This window comes from Lampetra planeri, chromosome 47 (assembly GCF_965212315.1).
Source record: "Lampetra planeri chromosome 47, kcLamPlan1.2.h2, whole genome shotgun sequence".
NCBI lineage: Eukaryota > Metazoa > Chordata > Hyperoartia > Petromyzontiformes > Petromyzontidae > Lampetra > Lampetra planeri.
The window spans coordinates 817,698-833,824 of record NC_136153.1 but is presented as its reverse complement, the minus strand read 5'-3'; the positions used below and the strand labels follow the sequence as shown (position 1 = coordinate 833,824).

The following is a 16,127-nucleotide window of genomic DNA, read 5'->3' as shown; positions in this document are numbered from 1 at the left end:
ACGATAACAAGAACAACAAGAACAATAATCAACGAAAGGAAAGGGATTTGGAATGCGTGCGGGTCGCCGGCCCGTCCCGAACGGGCGGCGGTCCCCCCACAGACCGAGAACGCGATGGAGTCTTAAGATCGACGGGAGTAGAACCGCCCGCCGCTGTTGGAGGCCCGTCAACGCCAAGGTCCCGTTCCCCAGGGAGACCCAAGTCTGGGGTCTCTGGCAACCGTGTCTGTGGTGGGGTTGGAGGGGCAGCGGGGTCAAGTGGCCCCGTCGCCGTGGTAGGCCCACCCAGAGCAGGATTCGCCACATCCGCCTGCGTCACAGCTGGTTCGTCTTTAGAAGGCACGACAGGCGCGCTTGCAGAGTCAACAGGCAAGGGCAGAGGTGCGTCGGGCGCAACAGACACCGGCAAGGCAACATCAGGGGATGACGCATCCGTCCGCGGGGCCACGTAGGGCTTCAATCTAGACATATGAACGTACCAGCGCCGCAATCCGAACCGAACCCGTGCGGATTGCGGGTTAGGGACTTCAATAAGCTTAACCGGCCCCTGCCATGGTTTGTGAAGCTTAGGGGAGGTCCCTGGCCGCACTTGCGAGCAGTGCAGCCATGCCACGTCCCCTACTCGCCAGGGGCCTGTATCGGTCGAGTGCCGGGCGCAACGCTCGTTTCGCGCCTGCGTCTTGGCATTAGCCAATCGGGCCCCTTCCCGTGCTTCGGCGACGCGTCGAACAGTGTCCTGAATATATTCGGGGAGAGGTTTAACAGGACCCTTCGCCCCCGTACCCAGCTGTACTTCCACCGGCGGCACATTCTCGCGGCCGTACATTGGAAAAAATGGAGAATACCCAGTGGACGCATGAGGCGTCATCCGATACGCGGAGAGTACTCCAGGTATATGCAAGTCCCAAACAGCTTGTTTTTCGTCAACCGTGTGACATAGCATGGCCGACAGCGTCCGATTAAGGCGTTCCACCATGCCATCCATCTACGGGTGGTAGGGAGACGTACGGAGCTTCTTGGTTCCCAGCGCAGCGCACACCTCCGCCAACAATTTGGATGAAAAATTTCGCCCCTGATCCGTGAGCAGCCTCTCCGGCGCCCCCTTGTCCATCACATATCCAAATAGGAAGGCGTCCGTGATAGATGCCGCCGACTGGTCGGGTAAAGGCCAAGCCATCGGCCAGCGGGAAAGATATTCCACCCCGACCAGCAAATATGTATTACCCCTAGCGGATGGCGGGAAAGGTCCCAAAATATCCAGCGCCACCAACTCGTTGATTCGAGACACTTGTATAGACTGCACCGGCGGCACGTAAGGGTTTTTAGGCGGCTTCCGCCGGGCACACTCGGGACACGCCCGAATGTGTCCGACGACATCCGTCGTCATGCCGTGCCAGAAGTAGTCTCGCTGCAATGTTAACGAAGTCTTCTGCACCCCGAGATGTAATAAAGTGTCGCCGTGCAGAGTCTGAATCAATTCGTACCGTAGCGACGACAGTACTACCAGACGCCAGCGGTCATGCAATCCCTCTCTCCACATGAGCAAACCATCCTGGAGAGCGGCCCCCGGTGTCCCACCGGACAGCAATGTCCCCGCTCCTTTCGCAGCCCGACTCCGAAAAGCCCCCAACGAGTCGTCAAGCAATTGTTCGCGAATCCATACCGAGCGCGGCAGGTTTAGAACCCCATCGGCCGGTCCTGGGCACACCGGAGCCCCAGGCACCTCGACAGCTGACACGACAGGCCGAGGGGGTAGCTGAACCGGCGTACACCTATTCGTACCCGACGCGCAAGCGCAAGGAGACTCCTGCGGTAATCTGGAGAGTGCGTCCGCATTCGCGTGACGCGACCCCTTCCGATATTGTATGTCGAAGGAAAATTCCTGCAGGGTCTCCAACCATCGTGCCAGTTGGCCAAATGGTTGGTCAACCCTCAGGGCATATTGCAGAGCCGCATGGTCCATGCGCACAATAAATGACCGGCCGTAAAGATACGGCCGATATTGGCGGAGAAAATAGACAATAGCCAATAATTTGCGGCGAGTAACGCAGTAGCGGGTTTCTGCCGGGGACAGTACACGGCTACCGTAGGCTACCATGCGTTCTACGCCGCCCTTGGACTGTGACAGAACGGCCCCAATCTCAGTGTCACTAGCGTCCGTATCCAGAATAAAAGGTCGATCAAAATCCGGATAGTCCAATGTCGGCGCCGTCGCCAACCGATCGCGTAGGCCCTGGAACGCCGCTTCCTCCGGCGGACCCCAACTGAACCTCCGACCCTTACTCGTAAGGAGGTGCAAGGGCCTAGCGATCATAGCAAAGTTCAGGACGAACCTGCGATAGTATGAGGCGAACCCCAGGAAGCGACGTACGTCCCCAACCGAGGCCGGGGTTGGCCAGTTGCGGACGCACGCCGTCTTCTCCGGGTCCGTAGCCACCCCGTCCGCACTGACTATGTGTCCCAAATAACGCACGGATTGTTGCAGTAGGTGACACTTTTTCGGTTTGAATTTTAGATTTGCGGAGCGCATCCTAGCAAAAACCGTCTCCAATCTCTGCAAATGATCGTCAAATGTGCGGCTAAAGACGATGACATCGTCTAAATAAATCAAACATGTCTCCCACTGCAGACCCGTTAACACCAGCTCCATCAACCGCTGAAAAGTGGCGGGAGCCGCATTCATGCCCATCGGAAGGCAATTAAACTGAAACAGTCCCTGCGGCGTACGAAAAGCCGTCTTTTCCCTCGAGGACTCGTCAAGGGGAAGCTGCCAGAATCCCGAAGAGAAATCCAATGTTGAAAAAAACTTCGCCCCAGACAAGGCATCGAGGGAATCATCCATACGCGGAAGTGGGTACGCGTCTGCGACGGACACCTTATTCAATTTCCGAAAATCGACACAAAAAATCGCAGTTTCCCATCCTTCTTCTTCACAAGGACTACCGGCGCGCCCCATGGACTGTTAGACGGGGATATAATGTCAGCGGCTAGCATGTCCTCCACTGCACCGCGAACCTGATCCCGCTCCGTCGGGCTCAACCGATGCGAGTTCAACTGAATCGGAGCGGCATCCCCCGTATCAATGTGGTGGGAAAGCAGGGAGGTGCGTCCCAAGTCAAAATCATCCGAGCTGAACACGTCGGAATAACTTAGCAACAGCACGCGAAGCGCGGACCGTTGCTCTCTGGTTAGGGATGAATTCTCCCCGCATAACTCGGCAACCCAACGGTCATCCTGCCCCGTTGGCCCCGAAACCCCCCCTACCATGTCCCGGCGGACCCGGTTGTCATGGGTCGTGAACGCGGTCGTGGCGTGAGCCACAACCGTTCCGGCCGGGACACTGACATTCTCTGCACTCCCATTTAGCACCTGTAAGAACGGGGGCTGGCCCGGCCGGACAATTGTTTGTGCCCCAACCAGTGCCGAGCCGTCCGTTATAGCCGTGGACGGCGATAACAGAACCCCCGCCGCTCCCTCAACGCCAGGTACTGGCTTCCGATATCTCAACGGGATAAGCATCTGCGAACCAGGTGGAATGTCAACAGATACCTCGGACAGCGCCTGCACCTGGCAAACAGGGGCAGGCCGGCCCCATGGCGACGGTAGGAACGAAATTTTCCGCCCCCCTGGTAATTCAATGCAGTTTTGATCAATCCTTATTTGAATGGGCATTTTTGCCAGGAAATCAGTCCCCAACAAACAGGGTACCGCGAGGGACCTAGAGATCAACACGGTCCCTGAAGCCGACACCCCCCCAATGGATATGTTGGTGTCCACCTGGCCCACAATGCCCATACTTCCCCCGTTCGCCGCTATGCATGAATCATAAACCGCTCGCACTCTCCCTGGCAGAATGCCCAAAAGATGGAAAATGACATCCGAAATAATGGTCGCGGACGCACCGGAGTCCACCAAAATACGCACCTCGACCCCCTGAATAGAACCCGGTACCGTGGACGACTCCGTAGCGGCCGCAACTACCCTCCGTGCCAATCAGCGCCATTGCGTCAGCGAGCGACACGGGTCAATCGGAGGCACCTTGTTGTTAACGACACACGGACCGCGCTGCGATGGTGATGCATGAGGTGACAGGCCTTGCCGGGTGTCTGGTGCGCACCGACTTGCCTGTCCTGGTGGGTCTTTTCGCGCGACGTCCGTGGTCGAGGCCTCCTGCTGGGGCGGCCCTGGGATGCGAGCCCAACAGTCCCTGGCGAAGTGGCCCTTACGGCCGCAGCGGAAACACTCCACGTCGTTCCGACGCGCGGCACCCCCCCTGTCCCGACGCTCCCGCGCCGGCGGCCCGGACCTCGGCCCCGTCCCCCCCCAAGCAGGCCACTGGGCAGAGGCGGCCGTCAACTCCTGCGGACCCTTGTCGTCAGGAACGTAGATCGCCTTCGTAGGATCCCACCCCGTAGCACCGCCTTCAACGATGGGCCCCCCCGTCCAAGCTGACACCTGCTTCCAGCGTCGGAGATGAAATTGAGCGTCAATTTATCATGGCTGCACACCGGCATGGGGATCCCCAGGTCTCTAGATAATTCGAGCATCTTGCCCAACACGAGGGGCTCCAACAAATCGGGCTCCGTCTCGGGGTATGCCGCCATCGCCAGTTCCAGAACTGCGCCTCTGAAGGCCACCAGCGATTCATCAGGCGCCCGTTGGCGCTGAACAAATCTCCGATGGGCGTCGTCCGGAGGCTCGTACGCATCCGCCATCTCCTCGAAGACACCCTGCAGCGTCTTCTTCTTGTCGGCCTTGATGGAGCGGAAGAACCGGACGGACTCGTCGTCGAGAAGTGTTGGTAAAACTTCCAGGGCCTCCGCGTCCGTCCATTTGGCGGAGCGTACGGCTGCTTGAAAACGGCAGGCGAATGCGCTCCAATCGCCGCCGATTGAGAATTATTTGACCGTTGTTAAATGACGGCTGCGGGTTCTTGCTCCTCCGTCCTCCTCCGATGGTGACACGCGCGGCAGCGACAAGATGGCGTCGCTCCGCAACGTGTGCAAGATGGCGGCTTCCCGCGGCGGAGGGCGCAAGATGGCGGCTTCCCGCCGTTCCTCCTCGGCCACGCCCAAGATGGCGTCTTCGTGCCGCGTGGTCGAGAGGGCTGATGGCGACGACAAGGCCCCGGCCCGTTGTTCCCCGCCGGGCCTCCCCGAAGTCGTCGCCGGCGTCACAAGGACGCACAATTGCGCCAACACCGTCTTCAGCGCCTCCAGTTGTGCGGCCACCTGTCGCCATCCGTCCTCAGCGTCCAGTCGCATGGATGGGCCCACCGAGGCGGCCACGTCCTGCACGGCTGGAACTCCGCTCGTCCCCGCTCCGCTTTCCTCCTCCATCGTGGGTAGTGCCACCGCTGGAGGGAGGTCATCGTCGGAAGATGTTGCCGAAGATGGTGCAGGGACGGTCTTCCTCCTGAGCTGTTTTGACATGCCGTTTCACTTCTGACACCAATGTAATAAAGGACTCTCTCTCAGATGTCGATCTCCGTTGTCCTTTATTGGGTTCATAGAATCTCGATACCACGGCGTCTCGCTCAGGCCCGCGTCCCGCTCGACGACCTCTCCACAGCCTCGGCTGCTCCGATATGCAGTCTCCCTGCTGCTCCAATATGCAGTCTCCCTGCTACTCCGTTAGGCAATCCTTGCAGCCACACCGCTGCTCCGCTATCTAGCATCACTGCTGCCCCGTACACAGCTAGCCTCTCACAGCCCTGTTAGCTCTCTCCGTCTGACACCGATGGCTGACGGTGTCGACGTCTCCCACCGCGTGGCGACCGCGCCACTCTCTCCGTCTTGTCCAGCGTGGCCTCCTCGTGTTTCACTCCGTCTCCACTCCCCCTTCCCCTTCCGGTTCTCTCCCTAAATCCTCTCACCCACGTGACCCTAACTCCACCCACTCCCCACGTGACCCAGACTCCGCCCCCCCTCAATCCTTGCACGCATTACAGGTTGCAGAGTCGTCGTTTCTGTCAGGATCTGAAGACTCCCCCCCCCCCCCCCGCCCTCTTCAATTGATTTACCTGCACCTCTGAATGCGCCTCTTTTGAAGTTCAACGTGCGCACCACTAGACAACATTTTTACTCACGAATGACGTCACAGAAATCCCCTGCGCGGAGGAGCTGATGGGGCCCAGCGGTGTGGTCCAGTCGTTCAACTTCCCGAGTAACTACGAGAACGACGAGAGCTGCACGTGGCTGATACGCGCGGTGGACGACCACAACATCCGGCTCTCCTTCACCAACTTCAGGTACCAAGGCCGGGCTTGCCAGTGAGACCCCCGAAGGTTAAACAATCGCTGCAGAGTTTGCTTGCTTTAATATACGTTGCTGTGAGACACCGGTCCAGCAAACGACTCAGCCGATGGCCTAAAACTGAGTTTAGTTTTGTTCCATGGAGAGAGATGAAAGGAGGTCTGTCTCTGAATTTACCATTATTACAGTTACGTACCTGGCAAGAGTGTCGTGCTAATTGGAGAAGGGTCTGCACACTGCGGAAACGTCTCCCCCCCCCAGCCCACATTGCTGCGATGCTGCGTTGACGTGCCATGAGGAGGCAAGCCCGAAGCTGCGCATATCTCCCACAGCCTCGAGACGAACTACGACTTCGTGATGGTGTACGATGGCGACTCGGATGGGTCACCTCTCCTGGGGACGTTCACTGGCCTCTCCACGCCCGGCGACGTCTACTCGACGGGGAGCACCCTTCTCGTCGCCTTCACCAGCAACGCCTACGAGACGTTTTCAGGCTTCTCCGCGCGCTACGAGAGTGAGAGCCGCTCCTCCACCGGGCCACTCCTGAGCCATGCCGCTCCGCTTATACAGTGCCATGGCCATCTCCTCGTTGGCCTGGCGGTGTTAGGCCGCTACCGCCGCCACGTAACGATTGGCAGACTCACCACCACCGCCGCCACTGCCACCCAGCACCACGGACAAGCAAACGCTCTGACACATAGTAGTAGTAGAGCTTTCGCGACCAATCTTATCCATAAGAGATTTTTTGGGGATTAGATCTCGAAAATATAAATGTCTCGTTAAACCCACCACCAACTCGATATGGCCAATGAGTAAGGTTTAATGCATAAGCAAAACGTGCCAATTGGTTACTAGTACAGCACACCGGTTGTGTGTTGGAGAGTAAACCCACAAAATGTACAATTCAAGTACTATGACGTTTCACCGGTAATTACAACAACCAGCCTCAACAGGCGACAGCCAGAATTGTGGAGAAATCCTCCTGCTTCGGTCTTAAATAGAGGAGGTGAATGTGATGTCGTCACTTGTGAAGACCAGAGGGGCGGAGTTAATGTAGTCCTAGAAATTACAATGAATATCGGTTATTGGTTGGTGTTATTCACAGTTAATCAACATACATAATTTATGTACATTATGCATGTACATTATGTGCCAACATTATGCCCGATCGCAGTCGTTTCAGCTCGCTCCCCGGTTTAAGGCGGCAGAAAATGTATCGTTGCCGCTCAATTCTGTTATTGGATCAATTATGTTTTGGTTTAAACTGCGCCTACGCATCCTCAGATGGTCAGGATGAAGTCCAGCAAGTTCAAGATGAGTGATTGTGTACAGGCAATCCCCGGTTTACGCACTTTTGTGGTACGCCATTTTGGAATAGCGCGTGCTTTCTATTTAGACCTTTTATTGACATACGTGAGGCAATTTTCGTAATAACGTCATCCGCAACGCAACATACACCCCCAGCCTGGCACCGCCACCCAATGGCATTGCCAGCAGCCAGTGCGGTGCGATAATTAGTGTGAAAGGATAATTAAGACCACAGGTGAACGGATGTCTAACATCCGGTGAAGAAGGGGCACCGGTGATGAACGGATAATACATGAGAGGGTACTGTAGCAAGAGAACACAGGTGGTGAAGAATTAAGGACGAGTATTGTATTGTATTGTGTACATGTATTGTATTGATATAGAATCGGATAATATAGGCGATTATGTCTGCGAGTGTGAGTGAAATCCCCTAACCCTCTCCTTTACTATTATTTCTTATGGGAAAATAGCTTTTGAGATACGCGCGTTTTTCCAGGAACGCGTCTATCGCGTATGTCAAGGAATGCCTGTAATTGGATTTAATAAGGTGGGGAGTGGTAGTGAAGCGATTAGCACGTTGCGCTACGAACCCGGTAACCCGAGTTCGATTGCCCACTCACGGCCAACACCAGTGACGATTACCTAAACCAGTGCTGGGCGTTTCCTAGATCGACTCAGCCTCAAATGAGTACCTAGTGCAGTGTGTAAACATCACCACTAGGGAGACAAAGGCGGCCAGGCGTGGTATTGGCCACCCATCCCCTCGTGTGCCGTACCGGCCTTCATAGTTGCTCGCTAACAGCATTTGTCCCAACAGTTTGTTAAGGCTATACGGGGGATCTTTGTCTTTGTAATTGGATTTAAGGAGGTCGGAATGTGCTTGCGTGATTGGACTGAAGAAGGTTTCACGTTTCCTTGATGTTTTCCGAAAGGATTCGGAAGCGCTTCTCTCTCTCTCTCTGCGTGCAGCGTTTCGCAGATGTTTCCTGAGTCTGTACGGAGACTCGGGCAGCGTGAGCAGCTCCTCCTCTGCCCAGCTGAGCTCCTTCACCACGGGCTTCTGCACCATCACCATCGACGTTCCGTACGGCTTCCTCGTCAAGTTGCACTTCCGCTTTTTCAAGTAAGTTCCCATTTACAGAAGAAAATCTATATATTCATACGTGTTGTTTTTTATAAATTTGATTTCCACCTGAAGACGACCGCTTGTGTTATGATCGATACATCGTGGTTTTTTTTATTTTGATAAAAAAATTACCTATTTACGTGACTTTACCGAAAGACTCAAAGAATATATGTTACATATGTAATGGGTTAAACTGAGTCGCAGACGCAGACTTGGAGGCAACACATTTATTCAATTTCAACACACGGGGTAACTTCCCCCTTAACAGAATAACAACCGATGGTGGTGACCACCAGGCTAACTACACTAATCACAATGTAACTGCTACTACGGACCGGGACCAACAGCTTCGGCCCGGGTCCACGTGTTGGAGACTCATTGAACGGAGAACGTAGACGAAGGGTTTCTTCCAGGATTAACAACAACCCTGGTCCCTCTCGGGACCCGGCTTATACTCTCTGTGGCATGGCCGGCTCCGCCCTTGGCCACGTCCACATTACAGAATCCTTGGGAAGGATCTGGATCCCAATCACGTGACCACCCCCAGCCCCCTCCTGGGGCCCCTTAGTAGACTTCACTGGTCACGTGTCCTCCCGGGTCAACCAGAGTGCCATGGCCTCGATTAACCTCATCCTTCAGCCGGCACCCACACACCCTGTCCTGTTGGATCGGCACTGCACGCAAAGCGTGGTGCCATCCAGCGCTATCATTCAGCGCTCACCGGGCCCCTCTAGGGCCAGTACTAAACCCACACCCCTGTGGTATCCACGATGTCACTACACCGCACGCCGTGCCTATGCATCATAAACAATTGTATTTATGTTACAGAAAAATATATAGCGGCCGGTGGCTAAACCTGCGTACATGTGTGGCGTGTGTGTGGTGTATGTGTGTGTGGCGTGGATGTGCATGGCGTGCGTGTGGCGTGCGTGCATCACGTTGTCCGGCGGCGTGCGCAGCCTCTCCGAGGACGAGCTGTGCGAGGCGTCCTCGCTATCCCTTTACAGCGGCGGCGCCGCCGCGCAGCGCGGGAACGCCCTCGGTGTCTTCTGCGGCCAAAGGCTCCCGCCCGGTGCTCGCTCCCTCTCCAGCAACATGACCGTCGTGTTCAAAGTCAAGGGCACCCTCGCGCCAGGTAGCCTAGTAGGGGCGGGCCGCGTCTTCGCCTTTGCATCGAAGTTAATAACATTGTGGCGTGTGCTGGCGTTGCCCATGGTGTCCCTGCGTTGCCTATGGCGTGTGCCGGCGTTGCCCGCGAAGTGTCCCGGCGTTTCCCGCAGCGTGTCCCGGCGTTCCTCACGGGATATCCCAGCGTTGCCTGTTGCGTGTCTCGGCTTTGCCCCCAGCATGTACTGGCTTTGTCTGTGACGTGTTCCGGCTTTGCTCGCGGTGTGCCAGAGTTGCCCACGGCGTCTGTCGTAGCTCTGTTTCGGAGATAATCGTGGTTATCAGTTCATCGTTAGGGCCTATCACTTTGTTGTCATTATCTGTCTTATAACTGCACCTCGATGCCACCGTAATTGGTTAAGATCGATGCTGGTCGGAGTGGCGCTGCGCAATATCACGGCTGTGTTCCGTGTGGATGAACACGAGTTGACGTTGGCGGTGCGGCTCCAGCCATTCCATCGCGACCCTTAATCCTGCACCGCCCTCTGTCCCGCAGGCCAAGGCTTTGGGTTTGATTTTTACAAAGTCTCTCTACTGCAGGCTTCTAAAGGTATGCACACTCATGCAATGTTACTATTCGCTCAAGTTCTCTATGAGAATGTGCTTGTTTTTACATGCAGTTTACTGGAGGGCGTGTAGGCTTATTTGTGAGAAGTGGTTCTCTGATGAAGGGTGAGATAGAAACGTCGTGGCAGTTGTGTCTGGCCACATTTTACCGATGTTGTCTTTCAGCGTGCGGCTGGGCTCCCATGAAGGAACGCGTGAGCAGGAATCGGATAGTGGGAGGCACTGAGGCGAGGCCAGGAGCGTGGCCTTGGCAGGCCATCCTCTACTACAATGGCAAATTCCAGTGCGGGGGGTCCCTTCTCTCCAATCGCTGGGTCGTGAGCGCCGCTCACTGCTTCGGAGCGTAAGCATTTCCCCCCCCCCCGCCTGCCTTCCTCCGCTGGATGAGCTCGGCTCTGCACTCTTGACACGCGCGGACGGACTACGTGATTTTTTTAATCGGATGCAAAGGGGTTCAGGGAGCGATTTTCTGTTATTGGAGTGTGTCTGACTACTGCTGCCCCAGTTCGGCTCCGCCAGTGCTGTTGATCCTCTGCCACCCACTCGAGTGCGATCCGGTTGAATGTTTTTACAAATGGTGCTACTGCTGCTGCTGCGTTGGCAGCGGTGCACAGAGCACACACAACAGGAACCGCAATGCATGCGGTTTCTGCTTCTGCCGGCTGTTCTCCCGTGTGTGCCGCCGAGTCCAGACATTCCCCACCACGTCTCTCCTGTCCGTCTCATCCACACGCCTTCAATCGTCCGTGTGGTCTTTCGCCAGAATGATTCCCCTCGTATAGCAACTTTGCCAGCCTCTCATCTTCCATCATTAAGACTCGCACAGAGACCCAGAGACTCACACAGAGACCCAGAGATTTACATTGTAAATTATCTTTGCCGGTTTGTTGTCTACATCCTTAATACATGCCCTGCTAATTTCATCCTTCTTTTCGTGATGCCATGCATATTGAAGATATAAGAGCGGCATGTTGACAGACAGCTCCGCAGGTGTTGCATAAAAAAGTCACCGCCAAGTAGGCGTTCGCGTCCGCCACCGGAAATCTTTCAGGGACTGTTGGGAGAAACAGCCGAACACCGAGAGAGGCATTATCCACAAAGCGCCCACGTGTCCTCTCGTGTCATTACAGTAGTAGCCAAGCGGGAAGCTGGACGGTCTACCTGGGCCTTCATTCCCGCAGCGATCTCAATTCCTCCACCGTGGTGGCCAGGAACGTGAGCAGAGTCATCGTTCACGAGCGCTACAACACAACCAGCCACGACTACGATGTCGCTCTCATGGAGCTGTCTGACAGCGTCTCCTTCACCGATTACGTCCAGCCCGTTTGCCTGCCGGCCCGCTTTCAGAGGTTTCCCTACCCGGGGAAATCGTGCTTCATTTCCGGCTGGGGCACTCTGAGTTACGGTGGTGAGTGCACAAAGGATCAGTGTCTCCACGTTGTGTGATCAGCTAATGGAGAAACTAAGCTATACAGTACTAAACTATTTTTTATTTTACCAGGTATGCTCAGTGGGCTACGTAGCTCTTTTTTCAGAAGGGACCACAAATGATAGCTCAACAAAGTGGCTTATCATCACATGGAAATGTAAGGCAGCCGCATATTCTGAACGCATGTTTCTAAATGTGGAGGCAAAAACCGGAGGAACCAGAGAAACATCAACGTGATTATGGGGAGAGAGAGACACGCAAACTCCAAATATACATGCACCAGGGTCAGGATCAAACCCATGATCTCCTGTATACCAAGCGAGGTAGTTAACATCTCGCCACCGTGGCGCCCTTGAGGCGGCACGCTTCTGGTTCAGCCAGATAATGGTAATATACTAATATCATTATTTATATGTGGATTGCGCCAACCACCTGACGGATCCACACGCGATAACCGTTAAATGGTGGCTCTTGCCTAAACATAACATCGTTACCGGATGGCTCCCACGCTGCCTGTAAGTGTGCTTTCTACCCAGTCTCTGCTCATGGACGGCACTGCACGAATGCAATGTGAACGGTGGATACGGCCCGATCCTTGGCGTACGTCCTTGTCCCCCCCGCTCCGCAGGTGACCTGCCCAACATACTCCAGGAAGCCGCGGTGGCAATAATGAGCCACTGTGTCCTGCCAGGCGCCGGGGCGTATTCGGCGGACCAGATCACCAATCGCATGCTGTGCGCCGGATACCCCGAGGGTCAAATCGACACCTGCAAAGTGAGACGCCGCCCAGGCCCCCACCCCCTACCCCATCCCGAGCCGGGTGCCAACCGCACCCCCGATTAGCAAGGTTGGCTACGTACGGTGCGAAAGAAGTTCAACATACATACGTACAATCCTCAGGGGTTGGTTTCCTCTCTCCCACGGTCACCAAGTGCACGCCAAAGGGCCCAAAACGACACGTGGCTAGCAACAAACAGCACTGTTACAGTTGTAACTTTCCCGTTAATTCGTTAATTATTAAAATTTTTACGCGCACAAGTTGAACTAAAAGATGATATTGAGAGGTGCGGGAGAATTAATCAAAGAAAGAGAGGAAGAAATATTCAGATTCTGATTTGAGGTGAGCGAGGACATGAGGCGGGTGGTGGGGGGGGAGCGAGTTCGAGACAAATGAGAGCCACGCCGGAGAAGCGACGTGGTTCGAGCGGCGACGGGCAGGTTCGATAAGCAGAAGGCCGTTTGAGATTGAGCGGCACTCGTTGCGAGGCGGCAGGAGCCCAGTGCGCACACGTGCTTTGTACCGGAGGGCAGCGGGGCGTCGTACAGGCAGGCCGTGCGATAGAGAAGCGGGAATACGTTTTGTAAGGGGTGCCGAGGAAAGCCATACCTCATTCGAAAATGAGTTTCGAATAGCGCGCCCGACTCTCTTTGGGTGACGACCTATCACGGGGGGAAGAGCCGATGACGTAAGGCACCCCCAATCGGATATGAAGGTGCAGAGCCATTCACATCGGATTGGTCGTCCGTGAACACTTAATGGAAATGAGGGGTCGGTTGGGATACACCGTTATAGGAGAAATTTATGGGATTGGTGGAGAATCATGGAAAGTTCCAGAAAGGATGGGGCAGAGAATAAAGGCATAGAAAGGGGCTTCTCAGTGGCGCCTGAACGCGCTGTGCCGAAGATGTAATAGAGACCAAGTTCAAGACTCGTCTTCATCACGATCCATGGGCAGATAGCCGTAGGTGTCCAATGCACATTTCGTGATTTGTTTCCACTTTCTCTTGTGCCAATATTCTCAAGTAGTGCCACATATTTCTGGCACCAATCTTTTATGATGTCGTCGTCAAGGCATTCTCTGTTGAAGTCTTCCTCTCTTTCCGGTTCCTTGCATTTTTCCAAACAACAACAACACATTGTTCATTTTCTTGTTTTTGTCCATCCTACTATATATGTGTCCAAATAGTGACAATTTCCTTCTTATCACTGCCTGCATCATCATCAGATATTCATTCTATGTACAACCTTTTTCTTCTACGTTGGTCACTATTTTGGTCCAGCTTAGTTGCAGCAGTATCCTTCTGTAGCGTTCCGTTCAAGACTCATGTGGCCAGAACTCCCTCACACGTTAAATTGAGCAAAGTTCTTGGGTCTTTTGGTAAAGTCACGTAGATAGGTTCAAAGAAACCTATGAATTCCTGCAGTCACGAAAGCTTTAAGTCAAGATTTGAGCAAAGTTATCATGAACGCCGTCTCGTCCGTGCCGCAGGGAGACTCCGGAGGCCCCATGGTTTGCCAGGACTCCAACGGCCGCTGGTTCCTCTCGGGCATCACCAGCTGGGGCGACGCCTGCGCCAGAGCCAACAAACCCGGCGTCTACGGCCGCGTCACCAAGTTCCTCCAGTGGATCCGCGTAAAATCGCAGTAGCCGCGGGCGCGTGGCCACGCGTCCAGCAGGCGCGCGCATGCGATTGGCGGTCCGTAACAGCGAGGGCCACAACCGTGTGATTAAATTTTTTTTCCTCTTGTCGATCGCGATTGCCATGTGCCGAGTGAGACAATAAACTGCTGTCGACGTTCATACCCACGGCACGCCTCCTTCGCGCGCGCTTTTGATTTTGTGCAATGTGCCCACCTGCGGCGCGGTCTCCTGAACTCTGTTTGCGTTCGACCGGCATTTCTCCCTTGTGATCGGATTTGTCATTAGTTTCAGTGTTTAACGGTTCACATTTTGCGAAAAAATGCCAAAAAAGAATCAAACCACTGCAGATGCACTGTGCTCCGGTGCTTTTGGAGGTGCCGGATGGTGGGTGACATGGATTTGTCAAACTCAATTCAGCTGTTTTTTGTGTTTAGTTTGCTGTCCTTCACCCACACTTCCGATTGGCACGTTTGGCTATGTATGATGCAAAAGAAGTTCCAACAACGTACGTGCATACAGTACATACTGTACATGTGCCAGGATATGCCCGTCTAGTGTTTCCCCCTCTTAAAATGGAATTGGCCGAACATATCAATGGCAAGACCCTTCGGAAAAAGTCTTGAGACTCAATAATGCTCCCCTTGGAACGTTCGTTGGCATGACTGTACTCTCTCAGAATATGTATTTGAACGTATTGGCGGTGCACCGGTGGTGCACGGTATTTAGCAAAATAAATTTCCGCAATAATGAATTTTTCTGCAATTGGCAAACCCCAATCATTAAATCTTGCGGGGTGGTGGTGCTGCTGAGTCAAAATCAGTTATCGTAATGTCGAAGCAGTCGGAAGCTGAACGTACCAGTTCAGATTTAGATTTTAGACGGTTTTATGAGGACCGGTGTGTTATGTGGGGGTCGCTAGCCCCCGAGATCCCTCCCTCGATAATGCTAACGGCCGGGCTAACATCATCAATCGCCCCCCGCTGCTAAGCGAACCGCTGCTAGGTTCCTCACCCATGGTGTGGGAGCCGTCGCCCGAGGATTCCCCTCCACCGCGGGTCCGCGTAGCAGGCATGGTTAATTACGTACGCGCACACCCACACACAGCTCCACACGTGATACCCACTCTTGCGCCGCGCTGGCCGCTCACGTTACGATCGCGCACCTGGGGTACGCCGATTACGCACGCCGAGAGCTTACGCAAGTAACGAGCACACGTAAGCGGGGCACACGCCGACACAACGACTCAAGTTGCCGCCGCCGTGCGCGCGAGACAAACCGTACAACAATGCGCAGCCGATTACGCGCTCGAGCCGCGGGGTTGGGGGTCAGGGGCCCACCACCGCGCCGCACTTTACGCAAGTAACGAGCACACGCAAGCGGGGCACACGCCGACACAACGACTCAAGCCGCCGCCGCCGTGCGCGCGAGACAAACCGTACAACAATGCGCAGCCGATTACGCGCTCGAGCCGCGGGGTTGGGGGTCAGGGGCCCACCACCGCGCCGCACTTTACGCAAGTAACGAGCACACGCAAGCGGGGCACACGCCGACACAACGACTCAAGCCGCCGCCGCCGTGCGCGCGAGACAAACCGTACAACAATGCGCAGCCGATTACGCGCTCGAGCCGCGGGGTTGGGGGTCAGGGGCCCACCACCGCGCCGCACTTTACGCAAGTAACAAGCACACGCAAGCGGGGCACACGCCGACACAACGACTCAAGCCGCCGCCGCCGTGCGCGCGAGACAAACCGTACAACAATGCGCAGCCGATTACGCGCTCGAGCCGCGGGGTTGGGGGTCAGGGGCCCACCACCGCGCCGCACTTTACGCAAGTAACGAGCACACGCAAGCG

General features: G+C 55.1%; 1 protein-coding gene across 2 annotated transcripts in view; it reads left to right on the top strand.

The window, feature by feature from the left end:
- LOC144733476 (uncharacterized) overlaps nt 1-14,433 on the top strand; it is a 40,482-nt gene extending 26,049 nt beyond the window's left edge. The window contains exons 13-21 of one of the 2 annotated variants that reach the window (XM_078615400.1): nt 6,103-6,250; nt 6,587-6,768; nt 8,532-8,685; nt 9,648-9,823; nt 10,352-10,405; nt 10,588-10,765; nt 11,556-11,830; nt 12,480-12,625; nt 14,122-14,433. In XM_078615400.1, coding sequence (XP_078471526.1) covers nt 6,103-6,250; nt 6,587-6,768; nt 8,532-8,685; nt 9,648-9,823; nt 10,352-10,405; nt 10,588-10,765; nt 11,556-11,830; nt 12,480-12,625; nt 14,122-14,280 — 1,472 coding nt within the window. In that variant the 3' untranslated portion in view covers nt 14,281-14,433. Of the gene's footprint in view, nt 1-6,102; nt 6,251-6,586; nt 6,769-8,531; nt 8,686-9,647; nt 9,824-10,351; nt 10,406-10,587; nt 10,766-11,552; nt 11,831-12,479; nt 12,626-14,121 lie in introns of both variants that reach the window. The other variant, XM_078615399.1, reaches the window with a different exon arrangement.
- Nucleotides 14,434-16,127: the final 1,694 nt, after the last annotated feature.